This window comes from Ylistrum balloti, unplaced genomic scaffold (assembly GCF_031769215.1).
Source record: "Ylistrum balloti isolate Yb309-2 unplaced genomic scaffold, AGI_CSIRO_Ybal_v1 Utg372858, whole genome shotgun sequence".
NCBI classification, from domain to species: domain Eukaryota; kingdom Metazoa; phylum Mollusca; class Bivalvia; order Pectinida; family Pectinidae; genus Ylistrum; species Ylistrum balloti.
In genome coordinates, this window is record NW_026783174.1 from 4,121 (window position 1) to 24,380 (window position 20,260).

The 20,260-nt window shown below is 35.2% G+C and overlaps 1 protein-coding gene across 1 annotated transcript; it reads left to right on the forward strand.

Annotated features, from left to right (window-relative positions):
• Positions 1-1,864: 1,864 nt before the first annotated feature.
• LOC132564805 (neuronal acetylcholine receptor subunit alpha-4-like) lies at positions 1,865-12,404 on the forward strand. The gene is made up of 6 exons (XM_060229430.1): positions 1,865-1,886; positions 4,091-4,254; positions 5,138-5,182; positions 6,609-6,724; positions 8,228-8,754; positions 11,947-12,404. The coding sequence occupies exons 1-6, from the start codon at positions 1,865-1,867 to the stop codon at positions 12,402-12,404; spliced, it is 1,332 nt and encodes a 443-aa protein (XP_060085413.1).
• The last annotated feature ends 7,856 nt before the right edge of the window (positions 12,405-20,260 follow it).

A 20,260-nucleotide genomic window follows, 5' to 3' on the forward strand; every position in this document is an offset into this window, starting at 1 on the left:
AATAATATTCTGAAATGTATTTTTTTTTTTACAAATTAACCTCCTTGAAGTCATGTTATAATATATAGTACATGCAAGTTTCCATTTTTTTCCTTTCTAACTTGAAATGTTTTTTTTTTATATGGCCAAGTTCACCTGTATAAGATACCACTTACGTGCGTTTCCACTTTCATCCCGTATATAAGTTAAATCTATAAATATTTACTTCGATCAGTCCTTCATTTAGTACCCACCTTTTGTTAGCTCCGTTGTTGTATAACTTTTTTTCGTTTGGAAACGTGGCATAACTTACTTGTGTTGTCGATAAAGCAGAAAAAGTGCGCAGGAACACCTGGTCTTATTCTCCTTGTACATTTTCAGGTGTCTTCGCGTAGATCTTTCATTTGTTCCTATTTTACCCCAGTTTGATTGAATTTGAGTTTGGATTATGATTATGTTTACATGGTAGTATTTTCGTGTTGTTTGCAGTAAATGTTTAGTTGTATGTTATAAGCATTGACCAGACACACAACATAAATATGTCTGTTTTAAGCATTTTGTGTTTGAGGCATGTTCTGTATCTACTGACATAACTTACATTCCTCGTTTCTATTTATAGCAGTGACGAACGTAAGTAAGTGTGAGTAGAAATCAATGAGATTTGGAATACATGGATTTTAATGTAAAATAGATTTTAGTGGGTATGGAGAACTGGAGATGTCTACTATAAAATATTCTAGTTGTCTTGAAATTTTGTACATACCTTCGATAATGATGATGTAAGACATATTATATTAGCTGTTGTATTAGATTGTTTTAACCTCGTTGCCCTCATGAACGTCCGGACTGTCAGTGTAACTCTGTCTTGAAGGAAACCCACAATATTGTAATTTTGAATTCGTATATTCAATGTTTGGGGCAAAATTTGATTTATTTATTTAAATTAAAAAAAATGAAGACTTGGTGATCAACGTGTCTGTAAATATCATGGCTTGTACAAAGTTTCTTGAAAAAATCATCTTTATTAAACGGAATCTGGCGCGATCGATTATAATTGGGCTTTATTGAACTTTGTTTTTTCGCCCACCTGTTTAAATCTCGCGCTCTGTCCTCCTTCCATCAGTCTGTCAATCAACAATTCTTGTTATCACTATTTCTGGAGAAGTTCTCAAATTTCATATGTAGATTCTCCATGGTCCCTACATATGTATAATAATCCCATTTGGGATTTATTAGGGAAACAGAATCGATCACAGGCGGCCATCTTGGATTTAGACAATGGAAGTTTGTTATCGCTATTTCTGGACAGATATTGGCTGGATCTTTGTCTCTATATGTAGATTCTTGTTTTTTCTTTGTTGTTCCATGTAACATTACACTATTTAACAGATAAATGATAAGGACGAAGGAAGGGACGTTAATATGTAAATTGTAACGAAATGTCATACACTTAATACAAATTATCTATATAAGGGTACGTTTTAACCTTTTCATATTAAAATCGAGCTCACTTTTACTAGAAAGAGATTTCCTCGGGTACCCAAAAGCCACATTATATAACACTTTTTAACATCATGTACAAGGAGAGTCTTTCTTCGGGTTGAAATTGAGGTCATAGTTACAATACATAGAAATGATAGTCGTGCTTTTGTCCGATGGTCAACTTCATACAGCCATTAACGATACCCAGCTCAGTAAGATAACGTCTTGGTCACCTTGGGGCCGTAATAGCTCAGTCGGTTAGAGAAAAACAAAGAATATTGGCCCTGTGAAGATCAGAGGTCCGTGCTTCGACGCTCCCTGTCCTTGTCGCATTGTGTTTCTCAGTACGCTGAGAAACGGACAGGGGAAGACACTTCACCCTATTCGCTCTTAATGGCATACGATGGGTCTCCGTATGTTGTTCAGTGAGTTAGTCACCAGTTACTACAAGGAAACCCCACCTTATATTGACCCTGGCTGTTCATGGGACGATAAATCCAGCAAGCAGCAAACAGACAAAAACGTCCATAGGTAATTAAAATTTCTGATATCAATAAAACTGATTAAAACAATGACATTAAGTCGGTTGTATTGAACAAAACACATTTTATACTGTTGTTTGATCCGATCGATAATCATGTCCTTTTAAATATGTTTGCTTTTATGATAGAATCCTCGTGCAGTTAGAATATTATTATCTCTGATGCCTTGTTTAAGTACATGTTTATACATTCTATCTGAGGTCAACATGTCCATACATATCTGTTTTTATCCTCTCTATCATTATATAATCTCTGTAATGTTCGATATATTGGCAAAAGTTTATTTTTTTCATCTCATGTCGGAAATTAAAAACGGTTTTTAATCATCAATTTTACCGTTTAGTGTTGGCGTAGAAATTCCCAAATGCTTGAATCATTCTTGTGGTAAATATTAAATGGTACTGAACATTTCATTAAGATGTCTAGAGGATTGTATCCATGGACACAACGTAATGAGTTTCAGAGTACGTAACACAATCGTTTATTGACGAGGATATCGTGTTTAAATGAAAAGTTGTACATATACACTTGGTACTCTAACGATTTAGATAAAATGATAGATAAAACTGTTGTTTGCTCCCGGCGACAAGGATAGCATTGTCCAATGTCAGATATTTACAAAACTTTATATTTCCAATCTGTTAAACGTTTGGACAAAAGTCTCCAGTGAATTGCGATTGAAATCTAGTAATACATACGGTATATGTTAAATAATTAATTAAAATACATCATACAGGTGTGTCATCTTTAGTGATACTGGGAGTCTACTGGGGGAGATCTGTAATTCGACTGCATCATACAGGTGTATCACACTTCGATGACGCTAAGAGTCTGTGTGGGAAATCTAGAATTTAACTCCATCATACAGGTGTGGCATACTTTAGTGATCCTAAGAGTCTTTGTGGGAAATCTACATAAGGTACACAAATCTAATCATTTTAAGGAGAGTCGAGTACTGTACATATTCAAGTTAACTGATCGAGTTTCTGGTGGACAACATCTTCGTCGAGTTTGGTGGTAAGATCTTCCAACAGACGATTGGTATACAGATGGGAACGAACTGTGCTTCTCTTGGCTGATCTGTTTCTGTTTTCATACGAGGCTGAATTTATCGAAGAGCTTATCAAAACAGGTCACAAATAGATCGTAAAGTCGTTTAATTTCTCTTATAGATATATTGATGACGTCTTTAAACATAAAGAAATTTATTGACCACGTCCATCGTATATACCGCAAGTACTGGAAATCTCGACAAACTCTTTTACCTCTTATCTCGATCTTGTTTGGCTAAGAAACCAACATGAGGTGTATATACAAACAGATATACAGACGTATTATTATATCCAATACGGACGGATTATTTTTTTGGCAGATAACTCGAAACCTTGACTTTTAATACATAACACATCTGGTACAGGAGCATTCCTTCATCGTGACACATTTCCATGTAGCCTGGACCGTTGTAACAAGTTTACACTAGGAGTGACTCCTAGTGAAGTAGCGGTGAACATTTCTACAATTAATGTACCTAGCTGGTCACTACAATAACAACACACATGGCACATTTAAATGAAGATGAGACATCCTTGGTCGCTACAACGCTTTATTGAAATAATAATTATCAATAACATTGCAACAGTTTGGTTGTTCGTGTAAATATTAGGATGTCATTAGGATGTGAAAAGACCATTCACAAAGGCCGGGAATAAGAGGTCATTCGCTGAAAATATGTCCACAACATTCCAGATTAGGTATTCGCATGAACATTTTTTCCTTACGTATTGCGAAAGTTTGGAATAGTCTTCCAGGAATTGTGGTATTATCGTCGACCGTAAATATATTTAAAAAAAAAAAAAAAAAAAACAGACTGCATACGTATTGGCAAAATCAGGAACTTCTCTATAATACTAGATCTAAGATTCATCAACATGTAACGTCGCATTCTCTCTCATTTTAATTTTTATGTCATGTTTTTGAGTCCGAATAAAGAGGATCTCATGAGATCCTGTATCAGTTAATAAACTTACCTTAATTAGCCGATGTTTCAATTTCATATCTTGAAACAATATCTAATGTATCATTGCTAGATATTACAGGATTACACGACCTTGAAGCTACAAATTACTCCCATCAGAAGGAATTCCAACTCCGGGAGCTGATCTTCATGAAAAATTCTTACCAGAAACAAACCCGACCGGTTGCGACAGTAGATGTCAATGTCTCTCTCAGTGTCATCACTTTTAACTCCCTGGTAAATATGTTTTGTTTAATTAAAGCAACGGGTTACATTTTAACATGAACATGAATGGTCTAAATGTTCAAACACCTGCTAAACACGTAACACTGAAATAAATGAGTTTGTAAATGAAGTAGGATTTAATGAGAGGTGAAAAGTTTTTATTTGATAAGTAGTGTCAGCTGTTTGGTAGAAGCGGGCGTTAACTCTGCTTTTGATCTCGCTTGTTTAACGTTCTAATCAAGCCCACTCTGGTGAAAAATGAGTGGTTTCCTGGTTTAGAAGATTTCATCTTTTCACAAATATTTGATGATGAAACTTAAAATGTCTGTTAAAACCATTCTGTCTTATTCGACGTAGTGCAAAAAATTGTCAATTTGTCAACCTCTGTATCAAAAACGAGGTGACCAACTAGAATATTGAGTTCCCGTGCGTTTCAAAATCCATTTCATATCCGATTGTCATAATTCCTAGTTCTCATAACTATCTTATCCTATAGAATGTCGCGTATCGGACTCTTCATGTCAAACATCTGATGACGATTTCTGTGTATACCGGGTATTGACTTCGTGGATATAGAGTGCTGGACCAATTTGTATAAATATGTAATTTATAATCTCGGACAACCATTTACACCTGCAAAATTACATATACATGTATCTATTTACATGGATAAACAACAGGTCCCTATTTTCCTGAATAGTAACAGAATTATATTTGTTTTGAAATTAACCTTAATAGTTTTTTTTTCATTTCTAAAGTTTGTGCTGTTCAAACTACTAACTCTGGATTCATTAGAACATCCGTCATCTTGGATGTAATATCGTAATTGAAGCTATGCTGAAATGATTCTCACTTATTATCTCTGTGGTGATTTGTTTTCTTTTGATTTTACCAGGATGTTCGGGACCAGCTTTTAACCACCACTGGTTACTTCAGAATGGTAAGAACTTTTCCTTCATACAAAAAGTGCCCCCTGTAGATATTTACACGAGCTTGAATGTCAGCTAACTCTACAATACAACCCGTTTATATTACAGGCAGACAATACAGACCAATTTAGTTGTCGCCTTTTAGGTTTCAATCCTTAAGGTCTTAAGCATCATCGACAATGTTGTATTAATTTTGATGCATTTTGTGTAACATTAAGGAAGTGTTCCTTTGACCCGAAGTAAGACATATTTCATTATAAAATTAATTCCGACACGTAATCTTGGACTTTTAAGCTCTTTTACATTTGCTATCTATAGATGAATTTTTAAACTCAAAAAGGACGATAATTAGGACGTTTTGAAGACACTTTGCGTGTGGACTACTTTTTTGACGTTTTGAAGACATTTTGCGTGTGGACTACTTTTTCACGTTTTGAAGACATTTTGTGTGTGGACTACTTTTTTGACGTTTTGAAGACATTTTGCGTGTGGACTACTTTTTTGACGTTTTGAAGACATTTTGCGTGTGGACTACTTTTTCACGTTTTGAAGACATTTTGCGTGTGGACTACTTTTTTCACGTTTTGAAGACATTTTGCATGTGGACTACTTTTTCACGTTTTGAAGACATTTTGCGTGTGGACTACTTTTTTCACGTTTTGAAGACATTTTGCATGTGGACTACTTTTTTCACGTTTTGAAGACATTTTGTGTGTGGACTACTTTTTTGACGTTTTGAAGACATTTTGCGTGTGGACTACTTTTTTCACGTTTTGAAGACATTTTGCATGTGGACTACTTTTTTCACGTTTTGAAGACATTTTGCATGTGGACTACTTTTTTGATGGCGTAGTTGACAGCTTGATTCGATTAACAGCGTCTTGTCAACAACAGCAACGTTTTCTGAGTGCTAAGGTAATTTTAACTCTGGAAGTCTTCGGTAGATTTTGGCATGATTAATAACCACAAACCACAGGTTTCAAATTCGTATATTGGTGGATCACTTTCCCGGATTTTTAGGACCCGCGAGAATGTGTTTCTTGATCTTGGACAAACTGGATGTTTGGGTGAGAATAACAAAAAAATTAAAGCACGGAGACACCCTCTTTTTAATCATCAAAATTATCCTCGAAAATTTCTCTATCAAAGCATAACTTCCTGAATAGTTTAATAATAGAAGATGGTCAAGTAAAGGACTTTGGTAGATTTTCATTCTTTGGTTGTTATGCAGATTTAAACTCGGTAAACCATATGGAAACTTAGTATTTTCACGTTATTTTTTCTTGTGATAAGGAGGTCAGCATTCCATCTATTTGTCTAATAAATTTTATTTATCTTAGAAATATTTCCCTCTGGTTGAGACTCCCGATGTTTCTTTCATTGTGTATAAAACTCTATAGTCACACACTTACAGTCGTGAAATCTGTTTGTCTGCAGGCTTGGATTGACAAAAGACTAGACTGGAGTCAGAACCCAAAGTTTAGTTCTGATATCATGGCTATACATACGGATGAGGAAACAATATGGCGGCCGGCTCTAATATTAGACAATTCGTAAGTATATATCGGCACCGAATTTATATCGCTTTATACCAGGGGTGGCAATGAGTGAGGGCGTAGGAGTTGGAGTGGAGTAGGGGTCGGAGTGAGGGTAGGGGGCTGGGGGTGGGAGTGAGATGGGGTTAGGAGTTGGAGTGAGGGTAGGGGGGTGGGAGTGAGAGTGGGGATAGGAGTTGGAGTGAGGGTAGGGGGGTGGGGGTGAGAGTGGGGATAGGAGTTGGAGTGAGGGTGGGAGTGAGAGTGGGGATAGGGGTTGGAGTGAGGGTAGGGGGGTGGGAGTGAGAGTGGAGATAGGGGTTGGAGTGAGGGTAGGGGGGTGGGAGTGAAAGTGGGGATAGGAGTTGGAGTGAGGGTAGGGGGTGGGAGTGAAAGTGGGGATAGGAGTTGGAGTAAGGGTAGGGGGTGGAAGTGAGAGTGGGGATAGGGGTTGGAGTGAGGGTGGGGGGGTGGGTGGGAGTGGGAGTGAGAGTGGGGATAGGGGTTGGAGTGAGGGTAGGGGGTGGAAGTGAGAGTGGGGAAAGGGGTTGGAGTGAGGGTAGGGGGTTGGGGGTGGGAGTGAGAGTGGGCATAGGGGTTGGAGTGTGGGTAGGGGGGTGGGAGTGAAAGTGGGGATAGGAGTTGGAGTGAGGGTAGGGGGTGGAAGTGAGAGTCGGCATAGGGGTTGGAGTGAGGGTAGGGGGGTGGGAGTGAAAGTGGGGATAGGAGTTGGAGTGAGGGTAGGGGGTGGAAGTGAGAGTGGGGATAGGAGTTGGAGTGAGGGTGGGGGGGGGGTGGGAGTGGGAGTGAGAGTGGGGATAGGGGTTGGAGTTAGGGTAGGGGGGTGTTGGGAGTGAGAGTGGGGATAGGGGTTGGAGTAAGGGTAGGGGGAAGTTGGGGGTTGATGTGTAGGTGGTTGAGATAGTGGCTTAACTTAGATATTTTACATTGAAGTATGAAAAAGAGATCTATAAAATTTAGGATAAAAGCAAGTAAACGAACATAAGAAATGTTCGGATATTTTGAACTTGTCATCTATTAATGCCAAAAATAATGTTTGAAGTCAATTAACAACTTGTCAAGTAAACAAACAATACGAAGACAAATCATATGTATACAACAATTAAAGTGGATTTTGTTAAATATTTAATGTTTTATGAGCAATTACCTGTATAGTTACTCCTGACAATGAACATTATATGATACGCTTATATAACTGTATGCTGCCAGTAATCATCAAACAAGCAATGCTGTTCAGGATGTCAACAACAATAACAGGAATTAACATTTTTAAAAATAAAATCAACTGATAAATTCTCGTCACCTTATTTTCATGAATAAACATTCTTTTGGTTAACACGGAAAAATGTACTATAAGGCGATAATATTTCCGCAAACCTAAAGCTATTTCTTTTCCAGCATCTAAAAAAAGACAATACAAAACAACGAAAAAAAAAAAAAAAAAAATTACACACACACAACAAAACAAAAAATTCACCCCAAATGTTGAATACATTTCAGTGTGAGCGACATGTCTGTCATGAGTGATACTTCCATACCGATCCGGCTGTTGTATGACGGCAGTATCTTGTGGACCCCGTCTGGAATATACAAAACAGTATGTGAGACTGACGTCACATTCTATCCATTTGATACTCAAGTCTGTGAAATCACTGTAAGGCCATTTGGATACACTTCATTCGAGATCATGTTAAACAGTTCACCATTAGCCATCGATAATTTAAAGAAAAATGGAGAGTGGGAATATATCTCATCTTCAACGAGATCCACACTGAAAGGGAAAGGAAAGAACACCTTTTCAACTGTGAGTTTTATTTTTATATTGAAACGTCGACCAATGTACCATGTACTCAACACACTGACCCCTACAATACTGCTGGCGTTTCTGAGCTGTATGGCGTTCAAACTTCCCGCCGAATCTGGAGAGAGAATTGGGTACTCACTGACGGTTCTGTTGTCGTATGCCGTGTATCTGACTCTAGTGGCTGAGGACATACCAGCGACATATGTCACTACTCCACTATTGTGTAAGTTTTCTTTTAGATTTGAAAAGAAATTGCATGGTTCAGAAAGTATTAGACAGAGAACACATAACCCAAACCTTCATTATAACTCCTCTGTAGTGTTAATATCCTTTTAGATTTGTAATAGTTCAAGGGTGCAGAGTCCTTACATGTTCAGGCGGTGTTTAACACATTATTTCAACATCAAATTGACAAACAGCAGTGTGATACACATTATTTTAACAACAAATTGACAAACAGCAGTGTGATACACATTATTTTAACATCAAATTGACAAACAGCAGTGTAATACTTACACATTATTTTAACATCACATTGACAAAACAGCAGTGTGATACTTACACATTATTTTAACATATTGACAAAAAAGCAGTGTGATACTTACACATTATTTAAACATCACAAAGACAAAACAACATCACATAGACAAAACAGCAATGTCATACTAATAATATTTCAACATCACAAAGACAAAACAGCAGTGTGATACTTACACATTATTTCAACATCACAAAGACAAAACAGCAGTGTGATACTTACACATTATTTCAACATCACAAAGACAAAACAGCAGTGTGATACTTACACATTATTTCAACATCACAAAGACAAAACAGCAGTGTGATACTTACACATTATTTCAACATCACAAAGACAAAACAACATCACATAGACAAAACAGCAATGTCATACTAATAATATTTCAACATCACAAAGACAAAACAGCAGTGTGATACTTACACATTATTTCAACATCACAAAGACAAAACAACATCACATAGACAAAACAGCAATGTCATACTAATAATATTTCAACATCACAAAGACAAAACAGCAGTGTGATACTTACACATTATTTCAACATCACAAAGACAAAACAGCAATGTCATACTAATAATATTTCAACATCACATAGACAAAACAGCAGTGTGATACTTACACATTATTTCAACATCACAAAGACAAAACAGCAGTGTGATACTTACACATTATTTCAACATCACATAGACAAAACAGCAGTGTGATACTTACACATTATTTCAACATCACAAAGACAAAACAGCAATGTCATATTAATAATATTGCAACATCACAAAGACAAAACAGCAGTGTGATACTTACACATTATTTCAACATCACAAAGACAAAACAGCAGTGTGATACTTACACATTATTTCAACATCACAAAGACAAAACAACATCACATAGACAAAACAGCAATGTGATACTAATAATATTTCAACATCACAAAGACAAAACAGCAGTGTGATACTTGCACATTATTTCAACATCACAAAGACAAAACAGCAATGTGATACTTGCACATTATTTCAACATCACAAAGACAAAACAGCAGTGTGATACTTACACATTATTTCAACATCACAAAGACAAAACAACATCACATAGACAAAACAGCAGTGTGATACTTACACATTATTTCAACATCACAAAGACAAAACAGCAGTGTGATACTTACACATTATTTCAACATCACAAAGACAAAACAACATCACATAGACAAAACAGCAATGTCATACTAATAATATTGCAACATCACAAAGACAAAACAGCAGTGTGATACTTACACATTATTTCAACATCACATAGACAAAACAGCAGTGTGATACTTACACATTATTTCAACATCACAAAGACAAAACAACATCACATAGACTAAACAGCAGTGTGATACTTACACATTATTTCAACATCACAAAGACAAAACAACATCACATAGACAAAACAGCAATGTCATACTAATAATATTTCAACATCACAAAGACAAAACAGCAGTGTGATACTTACACATTATTTCAACATCACAAAGACAAAACAACATCACATAGACAAAACAGCAATGTCATATTAATAATATTTCAACATCACAAAGACAAAACAGCAATGTCATATTAATAATATTGCAACATCACATAGACAAAACAGCAATGTCATACTAATAATATTTCAACATCACAAAGACAAAACAGCAGTGTGATACTTACACATTATTTCAACATCACAAAGACAAAACAGCAATGTCATATTAATAATATTTCAACATCACATAGACAAAACAGCAATGTCATACTAATAATATTTCAACATCACAAAGACAAAACAGCAGTGTGATACTTACACATTATTTCAACATCACAAAGACAAAACAGCAATGTCATATTAATAATATTTCAACATCACATAGACAAAACAGCAATGTCATACTAATAATATTTCAACATCACAAAGACAAAACAGCAGTGTGATACTTACACATTATTTCAACATCACAAAGACAAAACAGCAGTGTGATACTTACACATTATTTCAACATCACAAAGACAAAACAACATCACATAGACAAAACAGCAGTGTAATACTTACACATTATTTCAACATCACATAGACAAAACAGCAGTGTGATACTTACACATTATTTCAACATCACAAAGACAAAACAGCAGTGTGATACTTACACATTATTTAAACATCACAAAGACAAAACAACATCACATAGACAAAACAGCAATGTCATACTAATAATATTTCAACATCACAAAGACAAAACAGCAGTGTGATACTTACACATTATTTCAACATCACAAAGACAAAACAGCAGTGTGATACTTACACATTATTTCAACATCACAAAGACAAAACAGCAGTGTGATACTTACACATTATTTAAACATCACAAAGACAAAACAACATCACATAGACAAAACAGCATTGCGATACTTACACATTATTTCAACATCACAAAGACAAAACAGCAGTGTGATACTTACACATTATTTCAACATCACAAAGACAAAACAGCAATGTGATACTTACACATTTTTTTAACATCACAAAGACAAAACAGTAGTGTGATACTAATAATATTTCAACATCACAAAGACAAAACAGTAGTGTGATACTAATAATATTTCAACATCACAAATCCAAAACAGTAGTGTGACACTAACACATTATTTATCAGATCCTGATCACTTGTGTCTCTCGCGTCTGAGCTGATATGTAAGGGATCAGTAGATTAATACACAATTCAGAGTTGTAGTAAAAATTCTTCACTTTATTTAAAAGCATTTAAATACTAACCAGAATTCTCTCTAAAGTAACAAAATACCACCATTTGTCCTTTTTTGTGATTGATGTTACCGTTTCTTATCTTAACCTTTAATTTTGTTTCAGCGTTGTATCTCTTATTCATCCTTACACTGGGAATGTTATCTGTCATCTTAACAATCATGGTACTGGAATGTCACCATACAGATCAGCAAGCGGAAGTACCTAAATGGGTGATGCTGACGGTCGATTTCCTGCTGATACTGAGCCTTCAAATGCAAAAGAGACATTCACATTTCTGCCGCTGTTCGTTTGTTAAAACCAGAAATACCATGGACGCGTCTAAAGAGGTATCAAACAACCTAAAGAAGGACACACAAGGAAAAGCCATCGTACAAGAATTGGAAGGCAGTTATGCCATTGAATCTTGCACGTGGATTGAAATCGGACGGCTGCTGGATAAAAGCTTCCTTAGACTTTTCTTGTTCATTGTTTTCATCGTAACCTGCACGTTCATTACTGCGCTGTATATTGGCTATAATACACCTGTTTTATATCCTGATATAGCACAGAGTGAACCTTGAACGAACCATGTCGATATTTCAGTAGTTTGCTTAATTGTTCATATCGTAAGTCATACTTATCAGATGTTCCGTCAAACCCTTGAAAACGAGGAGAATCGGGCTCTCTATCCGACTCGATCCGCTTGCCACGTGTAAATTTACCACGATATTGTGTGTTAAGCATAATGATTTCGATTTCCCTACTGTGAACTTTCTATTTATAGATAGTAACATTCCAACTTTCAACAAATATGATGTAGTAGTTAATAAGTTACAATTACCGTAATAGATGTTAATTAATGAATATGAATAAAAAATAAATATACTTGAATAAAATCATACTCCAAACATAGACTTAACAAAACTGGAGCAAAATATGAACAAAAGAGAAAATTACAGAGATTCCTGAAAAAAGTACAAGAATACGACCAGGTAGCACTATAACAGAATTTCAAGATTAAGGGAGACCATAGAAAAGAGCTATGATCCTTATCATCAACTTTTCAGGGAGTTTATTTTCTTGGGTGATATGAAATTCAATGCTCTGTAGTTTTCCAGATGACGTCATTATTTCTACGTCCGTCCGTCCGTCTCGCCGTCCGTTCGTTTTTTGTTTGTTTTTGTTTTGAAAAAAAGTATTACGATCCGTCGAAGAAGCTTTCGAAATTTTTGTATTACACCTACTCTTGTTGCTGATGTACATTCCAAGGTCTATATTTCGTATTGTACTACTGTGTTATTAGATTTGGGTTACATTGAGGTTTTGTTTACACACCGGTATTTCAGTGTTGCCATGAACATATAATCAAGAGTTATGATTCACTTAAGAGTTTTGATAGTTATTAATTTTTAGAGGTCTAAAACAGATATCGTGATCTCAAACGGAAACACAATTATTATCAACGCTTTGAGTACATTAATAAAATTGTTTAAGACGAGTGAAAGGTTTGAAATCAAGTCGACTTATTGAACGAAAATATAAAATATAAATGTTTCTGTTGCAAAACTGATTTTAAAATCAAAAATTAAATTTGAAAACTATGAGTTTCCAAATGAAGCAATTCTAGTGATTTTTACTGAGATGGTATAACGAGTCAATGTTTCGTCGTATGTTGTAAATACTTAAACAATGATTTTTATAAAATTGTCTTGATATATTTGAATGGCTTATGATTCATTCCAACTTCTCACTTTAAAAGGAAGTTTAGTGTGACATCTCGAGTTTCGAGACAAGAGACCAAAGAAGGATTTTGGCACATAGCACCGTACGATCTCATTTGTTCAATAAAAGTTAGATTTTTTCCTTTTTATTTCCTTTAATTTGCTCCTATCGCGGTAAGATCTTTGAAGGGAAGCAAACATAATGCAATTTGAGAAAGAATCTTGTGGTATTCTCTAATACAAATAATCAAACCTAAACCCAAAATTGTCCTACTCTTCACGGATAGCCCTTTCATACCTTAAATTAAACAGATTTAAATAAGATTACAAGAAAATTATCAAATTTCGGGACGATCCATTTTGTTCTCAAGAGAAAGCAAAAACAAACTCTAAGTTCCAAAATTCAAGATGGCTGACGAACGCTTTGGTCCAAATCAGTCTCAAGTAAAAGGAATTCAAACGCGATGAATCGAATTTAATAGATTTGTCGGGAGTTAGCGATGACAAACTGAAATATTTAAATCCACAGAATTCGTTCTCTCATCAAGAATAAAAAAAAACGGATGCTACTTAGTAATTGTAATAAATTAACTCGAAATTTCGAGTTAGTAATCCGAAATTTTGAGTTAGTAATCTGATATTGCTGCAACTACAACCAAGCCACACACAGTAAGCAAAACGATCAACATGTATATAGCACTTCAAATTAACCACAATACAGAAGGGAGACAACTCCAGAAACCTACACAACACTATACACAACAGGTAGAGTCCCCATGATACCCAGGGAGACTGTACCAAAGAGAATAATTACTGATCTTATCATTCATTGTCGCATTCTAACACCTCGTGAGGTATGCGGTGTCCTCCTCTGTGCCCCAACCACTGCATTCACAATGGTAAAAATACACATACAGCAAAGGCAGTTGTGTTCCACCGGGGGTTTCCGAGGGGCTTAGATCATGTAACATAATCCCATCCGAGGCGTTATGTTACAGGATTTTAATCATCGATCGAGACACTCCGATCTTGCTTACATACAGGTAATAGATTTTGTCTCGCACCTACTACTCTAAAAAATACTCAATATTTCATCAGAGTTTGGCGTATCCCGTAGGAGCCTCAAACTGCCCACACAGCCTCTTCTCTTTTAAACAACGTTTGGATAGTGCCGTGTAAACCGAATGTAGGCCGCACTTACACACACACACACACACACACACACACACACACCCTCACACACACACACACACACACACACACACACACACACACACACACACACACACACACACACACACACACACACACACATAAACGACACATTTTATAGCGAAGATTTATTATTTCATTAAAAGAAAATGATTGATTAAATAAAATGTCATTGGTTTTTTTGTTGAAATACCCAGTTGTAGGTGCCACATACGCCTACTCGCGGATAAATACACTATATTAGAATAAATAAAACGGAATTAAGTATTCCGCGAAAACGCACGTAAATGTACCAGACAGATCGGGCGAGATAGAAAAACCTTGGATGGGGTATTACGTGGGGTATCCCTGTCTGAGGTGCGAGAAAATTTAATTTCTCTATACTCAAAATATAACCAGTTAGATGTAGCAAATTACTCGTTCTAAACACATAGCATTAAACACAGTCCAACCATCCTACATGTGTAGTGAATCTTTCTCTGTCAAAAAACTATTCTGGATAATCTCACCCTATAATAACACTTTATACTTCAACGTAACTTATCTTGCAAAAACCTCTCATAACCTTTCCAGATCAGCACATTCACACATATCACATATATAAACGAAAAAAGTCGGTGAAGTGAACAGACGTATGTAGCCGGAGTGGAGTGGATTATCAGAAAACAATAGACCTTTGTAAAGTGATCAAGTAATTAAGTCGGTATGATTGGAAACGTGTCAAGAAGGGGAAAAAAACAATAAAAAAGTTAGTTGTAATTACACCTGCGCCGTTCTAATCACTAACTATAGTCCGATGGATAGGACTTAAAACGGTGGTCCTCGTTATAACTGTCCATTCTCATTGTAGGGTATACAATTATTTTTAGGCATTTGATGGACTTCAAAATTACCCATAATATATAAATTGTTAACCAAATATAGACAGGCCCCCAATTCTTCCTTTCAGCTTCTCTACATGACGTTCATCGGCAAGACGATACCCGGACACAGGGAATTCGCGGAGACAGAAAACCTGTCAACCAACCAACCAAGGTATATCATATCGGATCATTGTACCTGGTGTCGGCATACCTTACATGCATATAAACCAGCCAAAATAATTCTTTCTTGATGTTTCGTAAATCATGTTGTTGAACCTGTCCTTTTCTTTTATATTCTTTCGAAAATTCCTCTTAAAGCCCCAATATACGTAAAAATCACTCTAAAAACAAACTTTATCTTATTTTCCCCGTAATATATATAACAAAACAAATACTTTCCTTTAATTAAAGAACAAAAACTGACTGTTTTCAATTTAAATAAAAATTGAAAAAATCGGAAAATAAACAATGTGGGACCCACAATAATTCATATATTACCGCTCGTAGCGATGATATTGCGCATGCGCATATTCCCCTTGTGTAAACATGGCAGACACAGCTAAGAAAAGACGACGTGGTCCGAAGAGTACTCTTACAGAAAGTGCTAAGAAAAGGTATAGAAAGGAGGTGGATTCAATGTTTGTAAACAAAAACTTGCCGTAGACATATCTGCATGTATAAGTAGAAACCTCAACTCTCGCGAGATCAGGTAATGAACTTTCCGACGTGGTTCGGCAACAATAGTAATTTCGATGGCGGCGTGTTTAAAATGGAGGTGTGTTTACAAAGAGCGAGTTTCAACTGCTCATATATCAATACTTTATGCACAAAGTCATAGTAACTATTGTTTGAATAACTTAATTTTAACTACATCTTAAAGAATGTCTCAATAATTATGTGTGATTCTACACTAAATTTTCTGTGAATGTTACGTATATTGGGGCTTTAATAAATAGCGATAGCTGCCATTTCTGTTCTTATCAGTGCAAGTAACACAAGAGGACAATAATGGACCTATCTAAACCTACATGAAAAATCTGAGAAAGATCCATTCATCGATAACACATTGTCATTATAAGAATCCAAGATGGCCGCCTGTCATCCATATTATTTGTCTAATCAGTCCAGAATACACAACCAGGAACTATGTGATATATATATATATATATATATATATATATATATATATATATATACCTAGTACTATCAGTACATATATATATATACCTAGTACTATCAGTACATATATATATATATATATATACCTAGTACTATCAGTATATACAACATCTTGTTGATTGATGGGGAACAACAGCATGTTCTTTATTAAGTATAATAATTATGAAGCTTACCCTGGTTCAATACCAGAGATGGTGCTTATCCGCAAAGATCTGTTACATATAACCCTTATGCCGTATCGAGACATCCCAAGGCTTCATTCAACAACGTAATACCTATAACAGTAGGGCGTGGGGCCAAGTTTGTGTCGTGAAATTCATATGCCCTTTGAGCCGTCCTAGGTCCTACACCAGGATGAAGTAATTGACAAAATCAATCATGCGTGCACCACTTTATTATCTTTATATTGTCCTTGATGTGTTGAGAAGACGTCATTTTGATTGACTTGTGTGATAATGGGATGTTTCCAATTCTATTTTTATCAAAGAAACTGATATACGCAGTAAAGTGTTGAACATAAAAGACGAAAATATTTAAGGTTGAGAAGACATGCTACTTTAAACAACATGTATCGAACTGAATGTAAAGCAAAGTATCTGAAAGTTTCATCAACTATATCAGTTATCATAATCTGTACCGAAACAAGTTGATCAATATACTGGTGTACCGGTGTATATAATATCTGTATACCCAATACAAAAGTATCCCGGTACTTTTACCATGGGGATACAAATGTGATGTGACATCGTTATTTATGCTTGATCAAGTACTGCTTTACAGAATCCCTTGAGTAAAAAAAAAATTTTTGCCGAGTATTAATTATCAATTAATGTTCTGTAATGTATGTTACAAAGAGATTTTAGATAAGGTTATATCGACCGTGTCGGACGCGGGTGTCTATAGAATCAAACCAACCACGACAGGGCTTGCTAAATGTAAACAAATCGAATTCGATTACCCTGTCGATATACTGTTTAATAGAGCGAGAGGTTCTCTTCAGGACGATACTCTGTGTATACAACGATAACAATAAACCACGGGGCAGTGATACACAACACGGCAGACCATCCGGTCATAGAAAAGGAACAGACATGCAGACATTTTGGATATTCTTTGTGATCAATTTCATCTTCACCGGTAAGTTTTTTTTAATCTGTACAAAAAGACACGTAAGTGAATAGTGAAACTTAGAATTAGATAAAGTGAAGCCAAACAATTGATTAAACTGCATCAGACAGCTGTTTCGTCCTCCAAGGACCAATCAGACATGATGAGGTACTACATTTTTGGAGACTAAGAGGCGAAGGAAACAAATCGAAATCGGTCGAAGAAAATGCCAAAAAAATATGGCTTGAAATTTTTAACATAATTAATTAGAAACATTATAACATTTAAACGAATAACTTGTGAGATATATCTCTATTCAAGTTCTATTTCATAAGATGTTTATAACATTTTGAATTTTATCCGAAATAAAAACAATACAAAACCGCGTATACATTGTATTTCGAGTAAAACTGACATTGGTATGTCCGCATTTTTTCCCGAAACATTTTACCATATAAGTTAACAAAATAAGTATCAAAGAATTTTTTATCTGTTTGTTTGTTTTTCGGTGTAAGATTTGTTTTTGCCTGAATTTGGTAGGAAGCATTTTACCCATGTGAAATATTCATTGAAGATATATTTCTTGAATCTACATGACAAAATTTCTGTAAAAATGACTTGTGACGATAAAAAGTATCGTCATAACGTGAACCTGTCTTAGCGTGAAATTTCCTGACTGCATGACTTCTTATATCAATAGTTAATATCTTTGTCTGAAATTTAAAAACACGTAACTAAAAAACAGTTAATGCGTCAATGTTTAAATATTGATATACGGTTCACTGATTCTAAGTAGTTAAGTTAAGAAGTCATATTCCCAATTCTGTTTTTTAATGTGATTGACGGTAACTAACATAAGATAATTAATTTTGTCAATTAAATCTTAAGACGAATCGTCTATTTTAGAACTAAGATGGTATTTCCTCTTCAGTGTCAATACTCTTTATCGAATATTGCAAAGCACGTGATTTTGCATACGCCTATTATGAAAAATTATGTATAAAAAATTCAGCACTAAAACAACAATATGAAAATAAGCATATTTTGTAAATCGAAGACCTTATAGATTGGTGTAATAATAAAAAAAAAACATGAGTAAATAGGAATATTCTGTAAATATTCAACCTTAGAGTTTTGCGGACTATTTCTTGACATAGAAATGATACTTTTAGATGTGATGTTGTACAGCATGTGTGGGCCCTTTGACATTCTATTTACCCCATGTTGACGAAACAGCTGTATGATACAAGTTAATCCAGTGCATGGTCATGTGATGTGCGTAATTCTTATTGAAAGGTGTTATATACGTGTATACTCCTGAACAAACCTTACAAACGTTTATATAATAAAATTATACATATATCATACATCAAAATCATCCAGGTAAGAGAGTTTGAGCAGTACATGGCTTATATAGAATGCACTCTGTAAAAAAACATCCCGGGCAATGGGACAAAAGTCGTCCTTATGATAAGGACACTGAAGAACACTAAAGAGTACACAAAATGGAGATAGACGGTTAACCAAAATCTCATAAACTATTAATAGATTAAAATTTTACCCAGAAATGATTAACTAAGGTCAATGTCAAGGTTAATTACGGTTTTAGGACAACTATTTTAGAAAGGGAACAATTATTTAATTAATTGATTAAAAACGCCATAAAATCTATTCCAGTTCCAAATAAGATTTAACGCGACGACCGTGGTTGTGTGTGAAGTGAGTTTCAAACGAGATACATCACAAAGTGATATTATAAGACTTATCTCTTATATTAACTTGACTGTATATCAGCGAAATCCCATGTAAAAATATTGATCATCCGTTCATTATGTCAAGTCTATACATCTGAATAATGAATCGGCAACTTGAGTAAGAATAGAAATACCATATACATGTACAAAGTCTACAAGACAGATATGTCTTAATTCCTCTTACCTTACAGCATTTATATACTTCATATGTTTATACCTTTTGCTCATGTTTTGCCTTGATTATATCGAATTAGAGTTTCCTACTTTGAAACAAATATCCCGATGTTTGGGATATCTCGAGGTTTGGGATATCTCGAGGTCTGGATATCTCGAGGTTTGGGATATCCCTGTCTACAAAACACAGAGGTGAAAGATTCTATAAATCCTTGTGATATACACTCTATAAATCTATTTCTCATGTTTTGCCTTGGTTATATCGAATTAGACTTTCCTATCCTTATGTCGATTTTTCTGTGTTGTTTCTGTAACTAATGGCGACTACAATTAAGCTTACCTTCTGATCAGTTTCTATGTGAACAGCAGACCATCAAAATTTACTAATTCTTTACATTACTGTTAATAGATAATGGAAATATAGAAG